At 33.3% G+C, this 18,350-nt stretch overlaps 2 protein-coding genes across 2 annotated transcripts in view; one reads left to right on the top strand and one right to left on the bottom strand.

The window, feature by feature from the left end:
* The window catches only part of mew (multiple edematous wings), a 33,689-nt gene extending 32,148 nt beyond the window's left edge, over positions 1–1,541 (bottom strand). The window contains exon 1 of the mRNA XM_072520594.1: positions 676–1,541. Within this exon, the coding sequence (XP_072376695.1) occupies positions 676–1,460 (785 nt within the window). The 5' untranslated portion in view covers positions 1,461–1,541. The remainder of the gene's footprint in view (positions 1–675) is intronic.
* Positions 1,542–2,027: 486 nt separating this feature from the next.
* The window catches only part of LOC140432587 (hypoxia-inducible factor 1-alpha-like), a 267,073-nt gene continuing 250,750 nt past the window's right edge, over positions 2,028–18,350 (top strand). The window contains exon 1 of the mRNA XM_072520593.1: positions 2,028–2,239. Within this exon, the coding sequence (XP_072376694.1) occupies positions 2,202–2,239 (38 nt within the window). The 5' untranslated portion in view covers positions 2,028–2,201. The remainder of the gene's footprint in view (positions 2,240–18,350) is intronic.

Raw genomic sequence — 18,350 nt, 5'->3', positions numbered from 1 at the left:
CCACATTTTCATAAACTTCAAAAGATTTTTCTAATTTCCCATAATTGATTAATGACTTTATAGTAAAACCTCCAAAACTCAAATAAATGTGTTGTTCCCTTCCCTTCAAGCCTCAAAACCTTCATTACTAGAAATCTCAACCCTCTATTAGTCGAAATAATTAGTGAGTCCCTACAAGCCATTTCGTTACACATTTTCCCTCTATAACTAGAAAAATTAAATTGGACCTCTATATCTTGAACATAGCAACGTTTCATTTTATAAACTTTACAACTCAATTATTTGAAAGTTATTAAACACCTCTAAAGGTTAACGACTTTAAGAACTTGCAGACAATGTAATATTGACATGCTCTCCATGGGTTTCCATCAAAGAGGTAAGAATAGCATTGAATACTTTACAGAATTTTATAGAGAAAACCAGTAACTCTGAAGAACAGAAATTTTCTGCTCTTTATACCTTAGAAAATGCTATAGGTAGGGAACAACGGAACTTTCTAAAGCAAAAAAAAGTACTAAAATTTTTAATGCCATATTTTTAGTAAAGTCGAAATCCTCCATAAGTTGAAGAAAACTCTATAACTGGACTCTATGCTTTTTTGGCATTTGTACAATACAACATTTTGAATTAGTTACCTTACAATGTGAGTACTGATCTATTCTAGTAATTACTTACCTGTATTTTTCAATAATGTCAATATCTCCAAAAGGAGAATGATAAATAGTTTTATCCATAGTCAAATAATCTCCAACAACATTCTGTCCAAAGAATGTACCTCTCCAAGTATATGGTCCTGGTGCACCCATTAAAGCAAATTCGTCACCAACAAAAGAAGCACTAGTTCCCACTTGACAAAACCCAAACTGTTGGTGAAGATTTTCCATTCTTCTCCCCTTACACAGTAACAAGGTTTCAGTAATACCTAAGTTTCTGTCCAATAAATAGCATAAACCTTGCCCATAGTGAAATTTTTGTAGATTTTCACTTTTAATATACCTATGTGCACACACCAACACTACTCCTCCTGGTTTCTGTGATCTTACAGTAACTCCCAACCACTGACCATCTTTAATTTCATCATTTCCTGGAGGTTTTAATTCAGTATCGTCGACTGCTTCATCAGTATAATCGAAATCCTCTCTTTTTCCATCAGTTTCTATTTGGACACAGTCATCATCTCTATTAGAAATGGGACATTTGAACAAAGCTCCAGAATGATTTGTACCTGGTTGCATATTGTTTCCTAGAGGAGCTCCTACTAACATCCAAAAACCATTTGATTTTCCTTTACTAGTAAGCGATTCTGTGCTATGTTGTGCCACACTGAAGCCAAAATAAGATTGTTGTTGATCTTCTGGAGCTTTCTTAACTAAAGGATCTCGGTCTTCAAAATTAAAACAGAAAACTGTATTCCAAAGTAATCCATTAATTATAAACAAACTATACTTTGTTTTATACATTTTATTAGTTGTGTTAGTTAAATTCTACAAGAATTTTCATAATATATAATCACAGATGTTGCTTAACTTATACTACTTCAACAACCAACAACTTCTAACCTGTGTGGAAATCAGAAACTAAATAAATATTGTCAAATGTCATACTCAAATATATAATCTGTCAAATTTATATAAAAAATCAACATAAAATGTATGACAGATAACATAAAACAGGATTATTATTTCAACTCTTATTTCCTTCTGATGCATTATACATAAGTTCTATCTCCCTCGAACGTAAATTCATAAAACATACAAATTTCGATGCCTATCTTTTATCTTTATTTAACATAAATCTTTAAGTAAGCATAAACATCTTGTTACGAGATAAACAAATACAATTACGAAAAGAAAAAGAAAAGGTTGAATTTTCCAGAGTGCTTTTTTAAATAAAACAAAGGTTATGTAGTGTGGATATTTTAATTCCTTGTTAGGACAGTAAATGTCAAACGTCATTTTCTATGCCATTATACGTCATTAACGAATAACCAACAGTCAACTCAATTCTCAATTCAATCTGATCGATTAGAGTATTTCCAATGACAAGGAATAAAGAATTCATGTAATCTGTGCTAGAGATATCCATTCATGTCACCTTTGGTGCATTGATTTCACACAAGTGAAAATATTGTTGTTAATTTGAAAAACTTTTTAGTGAATTTCCTTAGCAGTGACTAAGAAATACACACAGTTCAACTTACCATGGAGAAAAAACAGAAGGCCCCCAAGGAGAAACGAAGGTTAGTTTATATTGTGTGATAAGTTTAGTCAATTAAGGGTTTGCTTATTTGGCTTTTATTTATGTACGGTCCAGTAACACCAACTATTGTCCTTAATTTTTGATATGATATCTTGTTTTGGAGCCTTTAAAAGTATATTTTATAACTGGCATCAAAGTTGTTAATTTAAATAAGTCAAAATAAGTTCTGTGGTACTAGTCATTTTGGTGTAAACATGATTACCCTTTGTGAACTATAAATGGTCCACATAATTGATTATTACAAGTTTTTAATATACACTTAACTAATTTTATTATACTACTATTTTGTTGTAACAAATTGAATCCCTCTTAAAATAATGCCTTAACAATCTTTCAATATGCATTCATGGTGTTATTTTGTTTAAACTATTCTTGCCATATACATTTGTTAAATATCTATATATCTTTGTGATGAACAATATTACCATTACATTATATACTATGGAATTTCAAAAGTTTCTCTATTTAAGGATCAAATAGGAAAGGATTATACTGACAATTAATATGACCCACTTAACATAGATATTGTGTGAGATAATGTAATCATAAATTAACAGTTCACTACACAATATACATTGCTAGTGACCTGAACTCTCCCTTACAATATCAATTTTTACTGTGAATTTGGTTCTTGTTATTAGTTCATATATATAAATTCTATTCCACTCCCTTAGATTTTTTATCTATGAACATATTGTAAAAACTTAACCCGCTTCTGTCTACATTTTTCACACATGCTTTTTAAGAGCTTTGCATGTATCTGCTGTATGTATCTGGACACAAATTGTCTACATTACTACAGTAGACTACACCATTAATTCAAAATGTGTATTTTGCCCTCTGCAAATAGTGTGTGGAGGGCTATTAGTACTAGCAATTTTTTATCTCATCCCATGTGTCTTATTATGTCTAATTTTGTTATAATTCTGTACAGTATACTTTTGTGTAACTTTTTAACAGAGATACTGTGTTCTAGTTACTCAGATTATTGTAGTTTAAAGTAGTGATCACTTTTTTTGTTTATTTTTTAGTATACTGTATTCGTGAGTTTTTAAGCTAATGATAAATCAAATTATAAGCAATCATGTTTTAAGTAATTCACTAGTGATAAATTATCTGAAAGGAATTGGATAACTAAATCTGTGTAGTTCTCAGATATCTTGTTATCTATGAAGTTCTTACATACTCTTTTGAAGGTAGCTACTTTCTTTTCTAGAATATGTAGTGTCATTATATTCATCTTTAAAAAACATTATCTAGTGCCCAACAAAAACTCCTTAAACTTTGCCTCACTTATGTCCTCGGATTTTCATCACAAATAAAAAACAGTATTTCTTTGACAGTTTAAGGCTATAATAACATCTTTTATAAGCTCTACTTTTATGTGCAGTGGAGATAAATAATTTGTCCTCCATTCTACTAATGTTCATCCAAGAGATTTTTTCATTAAAACTCAGATAGTTGTTTGAAAACCCCATACAATGTTTTTCCATAGCTTCTGTTCTTTACATACACTATATTGGTTTCTGTCTAATGTTTTTGTAGCTAGTTTGCAGTGCTGTAATTAGTATAACTCTTAGATCAGTAGCTATATTTTGTTTAGGATTTTCATATTTTATGTTTTGAGGTAATACATGTTGTTGAAACATATGGTAGAGAGGCTAAATTTCTTAATAAACTTGGAATATCATGATAACACCTTATCTGAAATGTTGAAATTTTCACCCCTTTTTATAATAGCCATTCATCTGTTTGTGAAATATAAAATTGGGTTGTATACTTATACTGCATTCAAAATTGTCTTGAAAACTTGGACCAGCTTTTGATTCAAAACTATGTATTTCATTTATATATAGTACATACTTATCTTTTTGTATGGGGTTGAGGCTGGAAACTGAAACAATCCAATATTGAAAACCTAGAAGCATTAGAAATGTGGTGTTACAGCATATTCTGAAAATATCATGGATGGATTGTAAAACAAACACAAGTCCTTGAACAACTAGGAAAACAATGTGCAGTTCTAAATTCCATAAAAATCAGGAGGTTGGAATACTTGGGGCACATCACGAGAGGTGAAAAATGCTAACTATTAAGGAATATAATGCAGGGCAAAATCAAAGGCAAAAGAAGCGTGGGAAGATGTAAAATCTCAGGGCTACTCAATCTATGTGAATGTTTTGAATGCACATAACTATTCAGGCACGCAACCAACAAAATTATAATTGCCAGAATGATTTACAATCTTCAATAGGAGCGGAACTTGAAGAAGATAGTAAATACCTGCTTTTTAATCAATCAAAACATATTGTTGATATTCTCTAGATTTTGCTAGATTTTGTTCAATTACTAGTAATATTGTTGACATACAGTTTTCTTAAGCTTATCAACACTTTTTCTAATGATTTTATTGATTCGTTTGTATTCTATATATTTCATTTCTTTCTATCTTGTGCTAAATTTTTCCAATCTTGTACCCGCAGCGACTTCAGATCTTCTTTTGCCGACTCCAGCCATTTTCTTCGGGGGCGGCCTCTTTTTCTTTTTGTACCAGCCTCCCTGTTTAATAATTCATTTGGAACTCTTCCTTCCTTCATTCTAGCTCGTTTGTATTCTATTGGGTTTATTTTATGTTTTTGTGTTATGTTCATGAGGTGCATGATCTCTTGCTGTATCCATTTTTGTTTTCTGTGTAAGATGACTATTTTTCTTTTCACTTTTTCTCCTTTAACAAACTGAAATATTTTTAGTCTAAAATCTATTTTATTAAATAAACTTTAAATTCTATTTAATATAAAATGACTTAATTGTGATTGCTATGAATGCAGCTCCAGGGTATGTTTTATTAGATTTTATGTACTTCTTAAAGTTGTAGTTTAGCAAAAAGAACTGTGTAAATGTGTGAAATGTGTAGACTGACTTAATTCATGATCATTTTTTCATTTTATATTTCTATAAGTTACTTTCTGTCTTTACTCTAGTAGTGTTCTTAAAAAAAATATTTTTTTAGCAGATGTTGCAACTTTTAAGTCAAAAGAAGAATAAAGAATGCATTTTAGAAATCATTGTTTTTCTATGACCCAGTGCTCAAGAATTTAATGTTTCAAAGAAAAGCCATAACTACAAATTAATAATTTAATATTATCATCACCTTTTACAGTATTTAATTTGTCATATAATTCACACTGATATGGTCTTGAATGATAACAAAATATAAAGTTCAGCTTTTTAATTGTCTCAAAAAAACAATGAGATAATTTAGCAATAATTGGAATAATTGTGACAAAAATGTGCAATATTGTGATCATTACACAAGTGATTGTGGTATTGGAATTTTATCAAATTTTTAAAGCTCTTCTCCTTTAAATTTTCATTGGTTGTGTCTCTTCCTTTTCGCTTTGCATTAGTTTCAGCTATCCTAATTTTTATAATTGCACTTCATTCATATATTCCACATAATCTAGCTGTGGTACTGCCAAATTTAAATTTTTTCTTCATAAGATATACCTCATTAGTCTATAGATCTTCCTTCTTGGATATATGTTTATATCTTATAAGCTGTTTTATATTTATCATAGTCTATTGCTGTATCTTTTCTTCAGATTGATTTTTTAATTTACTGATAATATTAACTTACTGCAGTTATTAATTGCTTATATATTCTCTTCCTCAGGGGTACTGTGGTAATGCTGTTCTTTCTATCACACTGTGAGGATGGTGTTTCTTTTTCTTTGTGAGAAGTGATCTGACTTTTTGCTGAAGATTTTCTATACCTGTTTTAGTCCACATAGTAATAAAAAATATACTCAGAACATGCATAAATATTTAGTGCCTTAAATAAATGTTTACTCTTAAGATATGAAAGATATAACTGTTCTACCCCAGTAGAAGAAGATTTTTTTATTCATAGAATCATTGCTAATAAATAATTACTTTAGTTGTAGTCATTCAGAGGAATACTGTAGAAAAAACAAAGTGTGCCCTCCAATTGTTATTAAATGATAATCATTACAGTCATCCTGTCATTGGAAATTAAACCTTTATAGTCTTCCTTAATTGCTATATCGGTTACTAATTCAATGATACACTTCTTTATAATAAGTTCATTTCTATTCATTCTGTATTAATGTCTAAGTCCATGTACTGAAACACTGCTGGACCAAAGAAGACAAATGAGACGCGATAGGAATGCAGAAAGCCACACTCCTAAGAGAAATAAATAAAACTGTTTCGAAGGCAATCAGGAGAGATTTATGGGAATTTAAAACCAATAATATTATACACACTATAGACGAAAATAACAGCCTAAAAGTTGTATATAGAATGCTAACAAATGGGAAATGCGAAATTTATAAATTAAGAAACAAGCAAAATGAAATAATATCACATAGAGACGAGTTAATACAGATCATCAAAGAGTTTTACGTGGAATTATATGGAAGTAGAAGAGAATATCAAAAAGGAATAAAAAAAAAGCCATTTCAAAGAACAACATGAATCAAGGTTCCGAACTAATGTCAGAGATAATGCTATTAATGGAGGAGATATGCTATTAAGTAAATTAAGGAAACTGTTTAATGTATGTTTGCAGCAAAGAGAGGTTCCCAAATAATGGAACAATGCTATATCCATCCTTTTGCATAAAAAAAGAGATAGAACAGACCTAGAAAACTATAGACCTATTAACCTGTTGAACCACAAATACAAGCTCTTTACTAGGTTAGTGACATCAAGATTGGAGAAAAAATTAAATTTCCACCAACCGAGAGAGCACGCAGGATTCCGTTCAAATTATGGTACCAATGATCACCTCCATACAGTAAAGACACTCATTGAAAAATCTATAGAATACAACAAACCTCTTGTCCTAACATCCATAGATTTTCATAAAGCGTTCAACATGATCGAAATAGACAGCTTTATAGAAGCAATGAATGACAGCCGGTATAGTGAACTTATTTACAATATTTACAAAAATACCACCATGGCTGTTAAGATACACGATAAAACCCGACCAATAAAAATAAAAAGTGGGATAAGGCAAGGAGATACATTGTCACCGAAATTATTCAGAACAGCATTAGAGTATGCCTTTACTACTACTAAGGATTTCCACAGTTTTCACTGTCTTCCTTCACTCAACCGTTTTCTCCAATTTTCCCTGTCATTCCAGTCTCCATAGTCTCGTCGATTTCATCTCTGAATGACCTTCGGGGTCTTCCTCTCTTTCTTCTTCCAATCGGGCTCCATTCTGTGATTAGAGTATGCCTTTAAGATGGTCAATTGGGACCACAGAGGAGTAACAATAGACGGCGAAAAGCTTAACCATCTCCGTTTCGCAGATGATATTGTCCTTATCACAGATAATTTAGGAGAAGCCACATATATGTTAAATGAATTGGACTTTACATGTTCGAATGTGGGCCTCCGAATGAACTTAACCAAAACTAAGTTTATGACAAGTATGGTCCCCAATACCCATTTAACTATTCAAGACAAAGTGGTAGAACTGGTGGAGAAATATACATATTTGGGTCATGAAATAAGAATCAACAGGGATAAACAAACATGCGTGATCCAAAGAGGAATTACTTTAGCGTGGACAGCCTTTGGAAAACTGTGAGACACACTTAGGGCCAACATGCCAATTAGCTTCAAAAGAAAAGTATTTGACTGATGCGTATTACATGGGGCGGAAACTATGACTCTAATCAAGACTACGGCTTCGAAATTGGGAGTGACACAGACAGAGACGAATGGAACGGTCTATGCGGGGAGTGACGTTGCGGGATCGAATAAGAAACGAAGATCTGCGAAGAAGGACGAGTATTGCTGATGTTGTGGCACCCAGAGCGGAACTGAAATGGAACTGGGCAGGCCATGTAGCGAGAATGCACGACCCACGATGGAAGAGCAAAATTACAAATTGGAGGCCAAGGGCAGACAGACGTAGTAAAGGAAGACCACATACACGTTGAGCTGACGACATCAGGCATATCACCAAAAATTGGCAACAAAGAGCACAAACTCGTAAAGAATGGAGGAGTTTAAGGGAGCTTTATGCTGCCTTTGTCCAGCAGTGGACGTGATAAATGAAGGCTGGATGATGATGACACTTCTTTCTAACATTTATTTTTTACTGTGGGATATTTCTTGCTCCAATCACTTTATGATTAAAACATGGACTGTGTTTGCATATATGAATCAATATATTGTCTTTTATAGCTCCGGTATGTTTATTTATACCAATATGTGGTTTCAATAAACATATATTTTCAATAAATATATATGTAGTCTTGTCTCTTCCCATATGTGCAGATCCACATTGTCTTTTGAATGTCGCTATGTTAAAAAAATATACGCAAATTCTTATTTTGTGTTCCATTCCAAATTGTACTAATTTTTTTCTGTTCTGCACATGTTACATTTTTTGTGTTTACTATGCTTTCCATCTATGCTCATTTATTTACCTTGTTTACCCACTTTAAAGCCCGCCACTTACGTTCCAACGCCGCAGTACGATTTTGTGGAATGCTACAAAATTGAACGTAATTTGGTCGTGTATTTGCACCATTCGACCAAATCGGCGCGATTTTACGGCAGACAAACAAGTCAGTCTGCAGCAGTACGGAAGAGTTGGTTAGATCGTAAATTTGATCGGGTATATTGTGACAATGACAAAATCGTACGACTGCAAAAAAATCGTTTGTTGGTAAATTTCGAAAACGGCTTATAGCTAGAAGTTTTTAAGAGATTTCTTTGACATTTATATAGAACAAGAGTGTTTTTCTAAAATAAAATCGACATCATATCATGATAAAACCGATAGAAAAAAAGCTGTGAATATTTTGGTTGCTAAATTTCAAGATGTGAAAGCGGATACTAATGAAAAGTTGGTAAAAAAGAAAATTAATAATTTTCGAATATTTTACAAAATTGAATTAAAATTATCTGGATATAATCGCAATTCTTTTAATAAATGTACGTGACAGTATGTATGTCTATTCAGCAACCAATCTTTGCGCCACCACCTACGTTTTTTGTTTTTTTTTCGTTTATAGAAAGAGAAAGAGCTGCTAAAAGTATATCGTTATTTGACATGTTTCTGATTTGAAAGTAAAACTCATACTGCAAAATCGGTACGTGTGTGCTCCCATCCGATTTTCAACATTATTGTACTGCAATTGCATTCGACAAAATCTTACTGCGCCGTTGGAGCGTGAGTGGCGGGCTTAACACAAAAAAGTTTATCATTTTGCGGTGTCAGAGTAAATTTCACTTAGAGCCCCTTTATTACACAATATCTAATGCACTTTATTTCAACAACAGCATAACTTATTACAACAATATTTCAGAGTACTTTGGAACTACCCTGTATATATATATATATATATATATATATATATATATATATATATATATATATATATATATATTATGAAAAACGTTTATTTACTAATTATAGGTATATATAGTCCGTCTAGAAAGTATCCGGAAAAAAGAAAGCAGAATTATAATTTTACGGTATTTATTTCTATCACTTGAAATATAAAATTTCAACAAATAATTCATCTCATTTACTTATACAACCTCCATTTAAATCTAAACACTTAACTAAATGTCCAGGTACACCCGAAACTAGGTTAAGGCCATAATTTTCGGTAATGGTGTTCCAGGCCTGTAAAACTGACCGAATCAAACCTTCTTTATCTCGTGGCGCTGCTCGTTCCACTTTAATCTTTATCAGTCCCCATATGTTTTCAATAGAGCTAAGATCTGTAGATGCTGTTGGCCATGGAATGGTTGCCAATTCGTGTTCTTGCATCCAAGCTTGAGTATGAGCAGAAGTATGGCATCTTGCATTATCTTGCTGAAAACGCCACCTCTCTGGATATACATGAGCCGTTTCAAGAAGAAAACCATTTAAGATGTCACAATATTTCGCACTATCAACAGTACCATTAACTATAAGAGAGGTATAGCACCATGCTGAGATATTGCTCCCCAAACCATTATTTTAGTGGGAAATTTGTGAACGGTAACATTTTCTCTTGATAGGACTTTTAGATGATTTGCACCAAGCTGGAAACAACTTTCATCAGATATAAAGACATTATTAAAATTATCTTCTCGAAAACGTTGACAAAAATCTATTCTTCGTTGCCTTTGCAGAGTTGTCATTGTAGGGATTTTTTTTTGATTCCTTGATATGTAGCCTTGTTTTTTCAGCGACATGCGGACAGTTTTTGGGCACACTTTTATTCTTCGTTGATTTCCAAATCTGTTCGCTAATTTTCGAAACCCTAGACGCGGATTTTGTCGTCCTAAAGCCACTAAAGCATTTAAATTGTTTCCGCGAATCTTACGCGGTCTACCCGAAACTGGTCTATGTCTCATATCTATGCCATTTTTTATCCTTTTTCCGAGTTCATTCAATTGCACTAATTTTTTAACGTTTCGGACACTCTTTCTATACAAATATTTCACCACTTTTCTTTTTTCTACTTGCGACATTATTTCACAAATCTTAAGTCCATAACCTACTATCGGCACAACCTACTTGATGCATTACTTTTGTCTTAAAATGTTACAAAAATGAAATCTATTAAAATTAGGAAAAATATAAAATTCCTGATACTTTCTAGACGGACTATATATTTGCATTATTCTTAGACTTTCATGACCTGGATGAAAATGATCTATTTTCGCTCTAAATCTATTTTTTTGAGATATTTGTAATTTATTTCTTTCTCGATCTGGAATAAAAAGTCTGGTCATGTTGTTTGTTACTGAATTATGTCTCCGAATTCAATTGCATATCAAAGAGTTTGTTGAACCAGAATAAATAATTTTATTTATATTAACCTTGTTGATGTTACATGTGTTGTGTTTTTATATTTGTCGAAACCAATTTGTTGTTTAAATTATATAAATTAGATTATTTAATGAGTATTATTATTAGAAATAATAAGGTTACTACGAGGATAGATCGATATTAAACTAGCCTTTGATAGATGACGTTACTTGATACCGAATTGGTTTCGGTGTTGACATTTGCCATTCATGAGATGACGTCTGTCAAAATTTTAAGTTTTAAAAACAATTAATTTGGTTAACAAGCAAATTTTGTGTTTTCGGAGAAATGGAAAAAGTCGAGTATCGTTCGGTGATTAAGTTCCTCCACAAAAAGGGTAAAACGAATGTGCAAATCAAAGCCGACCTGGACGAAGTTTATGGTGAGGTTGCACCTTCGTTAGCGACAGTAAAATTTTGGAAAGCTGAATTTGTTCGTGGTCGTACGAGTGTTTTTGATGATGTGCGTCCCGGGAGGACAAATGAAGTCACCACGCCGGAAATGATCAACAAAGTCCATGACATGATTATGGCAGATCGTCGAATTAAGCTCCGAGAGTTAATAGAGGTCCTAAACATTTCCTACGAACGCGTACACAACATCATTCACCATCATTTGGATATAAAAAAGCTATCCGCGCGATGGGTGCCGCGTTTGCTGACAATCGATCAAATGCAAAAACGTGTGACCACTTCGGTGACGCTTTGGGCGATGATACGGCGCGATCCGAAGTATTTTTTTCGCCGATTTATCACCGTTGATGAAACCTGGGTGCATTATTACACACCGGAAACCAAAGAACAGTCGAAAGAGTGGCGCAAACGCGACGAAGGGCCGCCGAAAAAGGCAAAGAGTGCACATTAGGCCGACAAAGCGATGGCGACTGTTTTCTGGGATGCGAAGGGCATCATCCACATCGACTACTTGGAAAAAGGAAAAACAATCAATGGTGAGTACTACGCAGCATTATTGGATCGATTCGATGCCGAATTGCGTCGAAACCGCCCCGGTTTGGAACGCAAAAAAGTGCTCTTTCACCAAGACAATGCACCGGCTCACCGATCGGCCGTCGCCATGGCAAAATTACACGAATTGGGCTATGAATTGGTTGAACACCCACGGTCCCCAGATCTTGCCGCCAGCGATTTTTTCCTGTTTCCAAACCTAAAAAAATGGCTCGGAGGACGCCGTTTCGCAACAAATGAAAAAGTCGTCGCTGAAACTTCGGCCTATTTTGAAGAGCTCGAGCAAAAGTACTATTCGGATGGGATAAAAAAATTGGAACATCGTCTTACTAAGTGTATCGAGCTAAAAGGGAACTAAATAAATCGATTAATTTCCAAAAAACTTGTTTTTTCTATCCAATACTAGTTTTATATCAATCCACCCTCGTAATACATATTTTTTTATTAAAGTTTTAACGGTTTGGTTAAATTGTCTCCTCCTTGGGGAAAGGTGGAATATCTTTAATACGGATCTCACCTTTCCACTTTTTACCTATTTGTTTATTTTGCTATACTCGCTTTTTCAATACAGAATAATCAAAATCCTCATTAAAGGATGTTTTTGGTATAATTCAGGGAAATGTTCGAATATCTGGTAGTACGACAAAACGCACATTTATTTTTTCCTCTTTATTTCGTATTGTTCTTTCCTTTTTGTTGTTTTCCGTTTTTATTTCTCTCTCTTTCAAGACGATTTCAATAACCCTTCCAGAAAATTTTCTTAGCCATATTCTATCAAACGATCTTTTTCTTCACTACAAGATATATTGTTTTTTACTGGAAGTATAGGTTATTTGCATAAAAATTTTTTCTTAAACTGTGCTCCTGTCTTTTTCATCATCGTTGTTTCCAACTATTCGTCAGCATTCAATTCTATCCATTGACAACCGTTAGAATAGAATAGAAATACGCTTTATTGTCACTGAAAATTATACAATCTTACGGGGAAAGCTTACAAAGAGTCAGAAAATAACAATAACGGTTAAAATCCACTGAAATTACATAAGTCGTCAATATCACAAAATAAAAGATAATAAAATAAACAATTCATTGCAAAATTTAAATACATTGCAAATTGCATAATGAAACCTTACGAACTAATAAGTTGAAGTTGCTGTACTAGAACTCCAAAACGGAAGACCATTAGCCCAGGCTGTGGGGGAAAAAGTACTCTCTAATCCAGGAATTTATGTAGTGTGACCTAGGTTATAAAGGGCAACCTCAGGAGCAATCCCCCAGTTCATTCAACAAAAAATGTTTGGTTATTGTTTATTTTTGAGCGTTTATCGGTGCAAAATACGTATTTTTTGAGTTTTTTTCATTTTTTGCCCAAAGTAAGTGTTGTAATGGGTAATTTCTGTATAGATTATGAAAGTACTCTAAAAGACCTTCAATTTGAGCCAGTATACGTTAAATTTAATTTATTTGTTATTGCAGAAATGACGAAGGAAGTTCAAAATTAAAAAACGTAATATTTATTGCAAAATTGCTTTTTTTTTTATTTCAAATATATTACATTCAAGCCTATAAAATTACGAATCGAATGAATGAAAAAAAATGGTAGAGGGCTAATTCTTGTTTCATTCTCTTCCTAAAGCCGCAAATTTTCATATTCCACTGGAAAATTATGAAAAAAAGTTCAACATGTTAAAAACAATTATTTATGAATTTGTAAAATTGCAAATATTAGTGGCTTAATATCAGTACTACAGGAAGATTAGCTTTTGATACTATTGATTGTTTGGATCAATTCAGATTTATCAACTGGTCTTATAAAGAATGATTTGAGCCCTTTTTTGAATATATTTGGGAGATAGGAAATGGGATCTTGTGGCAAAATTGTTGATGTTATTTTTACTCACATATTAACGAAGTATTCATTTAGATTTTTAGGGTTTGGAAGGGAAAATGTTTGAGCTGTGTTAGTTTTATTTCGAAAATCTTTTATTATGGACCACTTTTTTTTTGCAACGCTTTTAGGGCTTCCCAGACGATTTTGATAATAGGTTTTTTTTAGTTGTTTTGATAAGTTTTAGATAGGTTCCTTTGTACTTGGTGACATACTCGGAGACTTGGTAAACGCATACTATTTGCTGATATGCGGATACCTTTGGTAGTCCAGTGTTTGTGATGTTTTGTCTTAATTGTAATTAAAGGAAATGCCTTGTTGAAAATACAGACAAGTATATCTAAAAAATCACTGGAATTATAGTGCACGTCCTCAGAAGTAAAGTGTCTCTCAGAAGTCAAGCATACATTTTGTCAGTTGCTAGTTTGAGACGGATTCTTATCTCGGCACTAGTACAATAAGAGTCTTGTATATTGTTATTTTTTTTTCTGGTTTATGTTCGTGCTTTATAGTTGTCTACTCAGTTCAAAGTAGCACTTCTTTATTAGCCACAAGATACGTGAATTTATCCACCCAAAAACAGATTATCGGTAGTGAAAATATGACTGAAATTTTTTCGTCCTGTAGATTCGTTGTCCCGGTGGAACAATGACGCAACTACAAAAGTGTAACTTTTCAGGAGAGCCAAAAATATAAAATTATTTTACTTAATACCTCATGCAATGAAGGATTATGAAGTTACTGGATTAATATTGCAGTTATACTTAGCCACCGTGATATACTGTAACTCTATTACACATTCGAAATGAATTCTTAATTTTTCATCCCTAAATTTGATCCCCAATTGCAATTGCAAGGACCCTAATGCCCAATACTCTTTAAACTGTGTCTCTCTCAGCTTTTCAGATACCCTATTTGGACATTTCAAATGGCATCTGTCGGTACACACACGTCCCATTTTTTTAGCAGCTACAGGTTTTCCTGTTCTAGTATACTCGTACAGAATTCTTTAGTCGTTTCTTTTTTTCTTTCAACCAATTATCCACATTTCTTTGTCTTTTTTTCCCTTTTTGACTAAGAGAGCATTACCAAGTGTTGGTGTTTGGGGATCTTGGTGTATATTTTACTTACATAAAATGCACTTATGTCAATGTTTCCTCACAATAAGAAGAAATCCAGATGAAAAATAACACAGAATACAGTTACGTCAATGTCTCCGCGTATTTGTGAAAAAACCTTAGAGCAACAATAATATAAAATACAATTGCGTTAATGTAGCACCGTAGGTACAAGCACACATTCGACCTATCGAAGCACTATACATTCTGTCATTGTTTCTCCGAGATCGGCTGATTTTTCAAATATGACGCATCTGCTCCCTGGTGGCTAAAAGCTGAACAACACGTCTGACAGTGATCTGACGAATGTGGTAACCAAGTTTGGACCCAAGGACGACATAAACTCATTTTCGATAAATTTGCAGTTACGTCAATGTTCCACCGAAACAGCGATATATACATTGATGCAATTACTTTCAGTCTTTCCTCATTCATTTGTAGGCTCATATTTTTGGGACACTTAGATATTTCGTTTAACTTGTTACTTATACCGGCAGTTAAGCCATTGGATAAAACAGCAGCCTAAGTAGGTTATATGCACTTCAGTTTATCGCATGTAGAGTTTAAATTTCTTTTTGTTATCAGTTTGTAGGTTACCACTGTTTTATTATCTATAATATGTTTATTATTATTCAGTTGTGATAAGGGAAGTTTTGTTTTATAAATGTCTAATTGGTATATATTTTTATGTAATTTCAAAGAAATAATAATTAATTAGTGATAGGCCATATCGTTTATTTTTTTTTAAATATAATTAAGACAAAGCTGTCTAAATATAAATAATTATATTGTTGTATTTGCTTTTGTGAATTTTAATAGAAGTCATAGTATTTAATTGTTCAGCTATACTCGTCGATAGCAGTAAGACAAGCAAATATTTGCATTGTTTAATTTTTTTTTCTTCTCTGGAAACCGTATGATCTACAGAGGTCGCGCCGTACTATAGTCAATTAACACTTTCGCTGCGCATGACTCCGATCGGAGTCAAATTGGTCCTTTGCTAGGTGCGCACGATCGGGGACAGCAACCCGTTGATTTTTAAGACGATATATTTTACTAAGTATGCCGCCGATGTTAGTTAATGTTTGTTAGGGTATGGGTGAGGACTTAATGTGTCAAAAAAATTTACCAGTTCTTTGCTGTAGTATTTTCGTGATTTAAAATGGCGAAAAATATGCCGGGCTCTTCAAACTGTGAACAACAAGAAATATTCCTGCCTCCAAACATAGTATTTAAAATTTTCTATGGTTAGTAAGGGTCGAGCAAAGAGAAAGCGTTGCAAAATATACTCCGAAAACAAAATTAGAAAGCAGACAATATGTCAATGCGAAAAATGTCCTGATCAATCCGGAGTTTGTGTTGAATGCTTTGAAATTGCTGAATGTAAATCAAAATTAAATCAATGTGTCAATCTTTATATATTTTACAGAATAAATAAACTTATTTTTGCTAAAATTTCGTTATGTAAATATTTTTCTAGAAAAACGTTCTAATTTGCCTTGTGCCGATCTGAGTCAGTCAGCGATACACTAGAAATTCTTAGCCAAATGCGCATGACTCCCATCGGAGTCAAAAATTTTAAATTACATTTTATAAATAAATATACCCTTTATTTAATTAATTTATTAATATTATATATTTTAATATCAATTACAATGATATTTTAGAAAACAGTTATTACCGCTCCTGTGTAATAACTCTCGAAAAAAGTCAGCAGCGAATGTATTAAAGAGGTTCTAAAACTGTTGTCGTGTGTCATGTGTCATGTTTAGGTGAAGTATTATATTTATATGAGAAGCCACAATTGATTGCAATAAATATTACATTTTAATTACATTTAGTCAATTAGCTTCCATTAACATAAAAATTTTCGTGAACGTGACAGATCTGCTATAGACAGAACCAGAGTCCGCAACCGGAGTAGCTACTGCTACCGATTTTCTCTTGTTTTTATTATTTGTACTCTTAGAAGAATCATTAATTTCTTAGTTTTCTTCTTGACCATCTCTTTTGGCTTAGTTAGTCTAACTTTGGCATTTTGTTTCCGCCAAGTTAGGGCGAAATATTGTCAAGCACGGTAGTGTGCCCATACCATGCCCTGGCTATAAACCCCCATAGTTCGCCAGCACTCTGGTTTATATGCTTGGGAAACACCTGTTACCCTGTGCCATACAAACATGGAAAGATAGAAATAACGAGCAGAAGATTTTAATCACTTGTTTGCTTGCCTTTGGTCTGTAGTATGTTTCCAGTATGCTGAACTAAACTTTCCCTAGAAATAAAATGTAGGATAGAGAAAGCAAGATCTGCATTTCAAAAAATGGCTAAGCTGTTAAAATGCCATGATTTATCAGTACCCATAACAATCAAGTTACTACGATGTTGTATCTTTTCTATACTGTTGTACGGAGTTGAGCCGCGACTAGCGTCTGTGAGCTACCTGCAAGAAAATTGATGCTTTCGAAATGTGGCTTTATCGTCGAATCCTGAAGATATCCTATACCGACCACGTTACTAACAAGGAGGTTTTATTAAGAATGCAAAAAGGAAAAGAGTTGTTAAGCACAATAAAATCAGATAAAATCGAATACCTCGGTCACATCATGAAGAACAGCGAAAGATATGGGTTGCTGCAATTAATTCTACAAAGAAAAGTAGAAGGAAAACTAGGACCAGGAAGGCGAAGAATTTCCTGGCTGAAAAGTCTACGTGCGTCTACGGTTCATCACAACAACCACAAATCTTTTCAGAGCATTGAGATTGCCATGATGGTCGCCAACATCCGAAACGGATACGCACTACAAGAAGAAGAGAAGATGCTGAACTAAAATGCTTTTACCATTTTCGGGCACCCTGCGCTATTATATTTTGATTTCTTCTTCTTCTTCTTCTTTTTATGTAGACATGACTGTCTGTTTTCAATGTGCATCCAGTAAGTTGTTCTTCTATCGTTTTCGTGGTCTTCCTACTGATCGCCTTCCTATTGGGGAACCGTCTCTTGCCGTCTTTACTACTCTATTTGTTGTCATTCGGCTTATATGATCGTTCCATTCTACTCTTCTAATTCTTACCCAGTCCTTGATGTTCTCGACGTTGCATCACGTCTAGTATTTTTTAAGTATGTATTTTCATCTCTGCTGTTTCTATCATCCTTTTTGTCCTCTCTCTGTCAGGTCGTGTTTCTGCCGCATGTGCCATTATTGTTTCGATGACTGTTATGTTAATTCTACCTTTCATTTCTTTCCCGATATTTTTATTTCTCCATA

Source organism: Diabrotica undecimpunctata, chromosome 1 (genome assembly GCF_040954645.1).
Source record: "Diabrotica undecimpunctata isolate CICGRU chromosome 1, icDiaUnde3, whole genome shotgun sequence".
NCBI lineage: Eukaryota > Metazoa > Arthropoda > Insecta > Coleoptera > Chrysomelidae > Diabrotica > Diabrotica undecimpunctata.
Note: the sequence above shows the minus strand (reverse complement) of the source record. Positions and strands in the feature narration are given on the sequence as shown.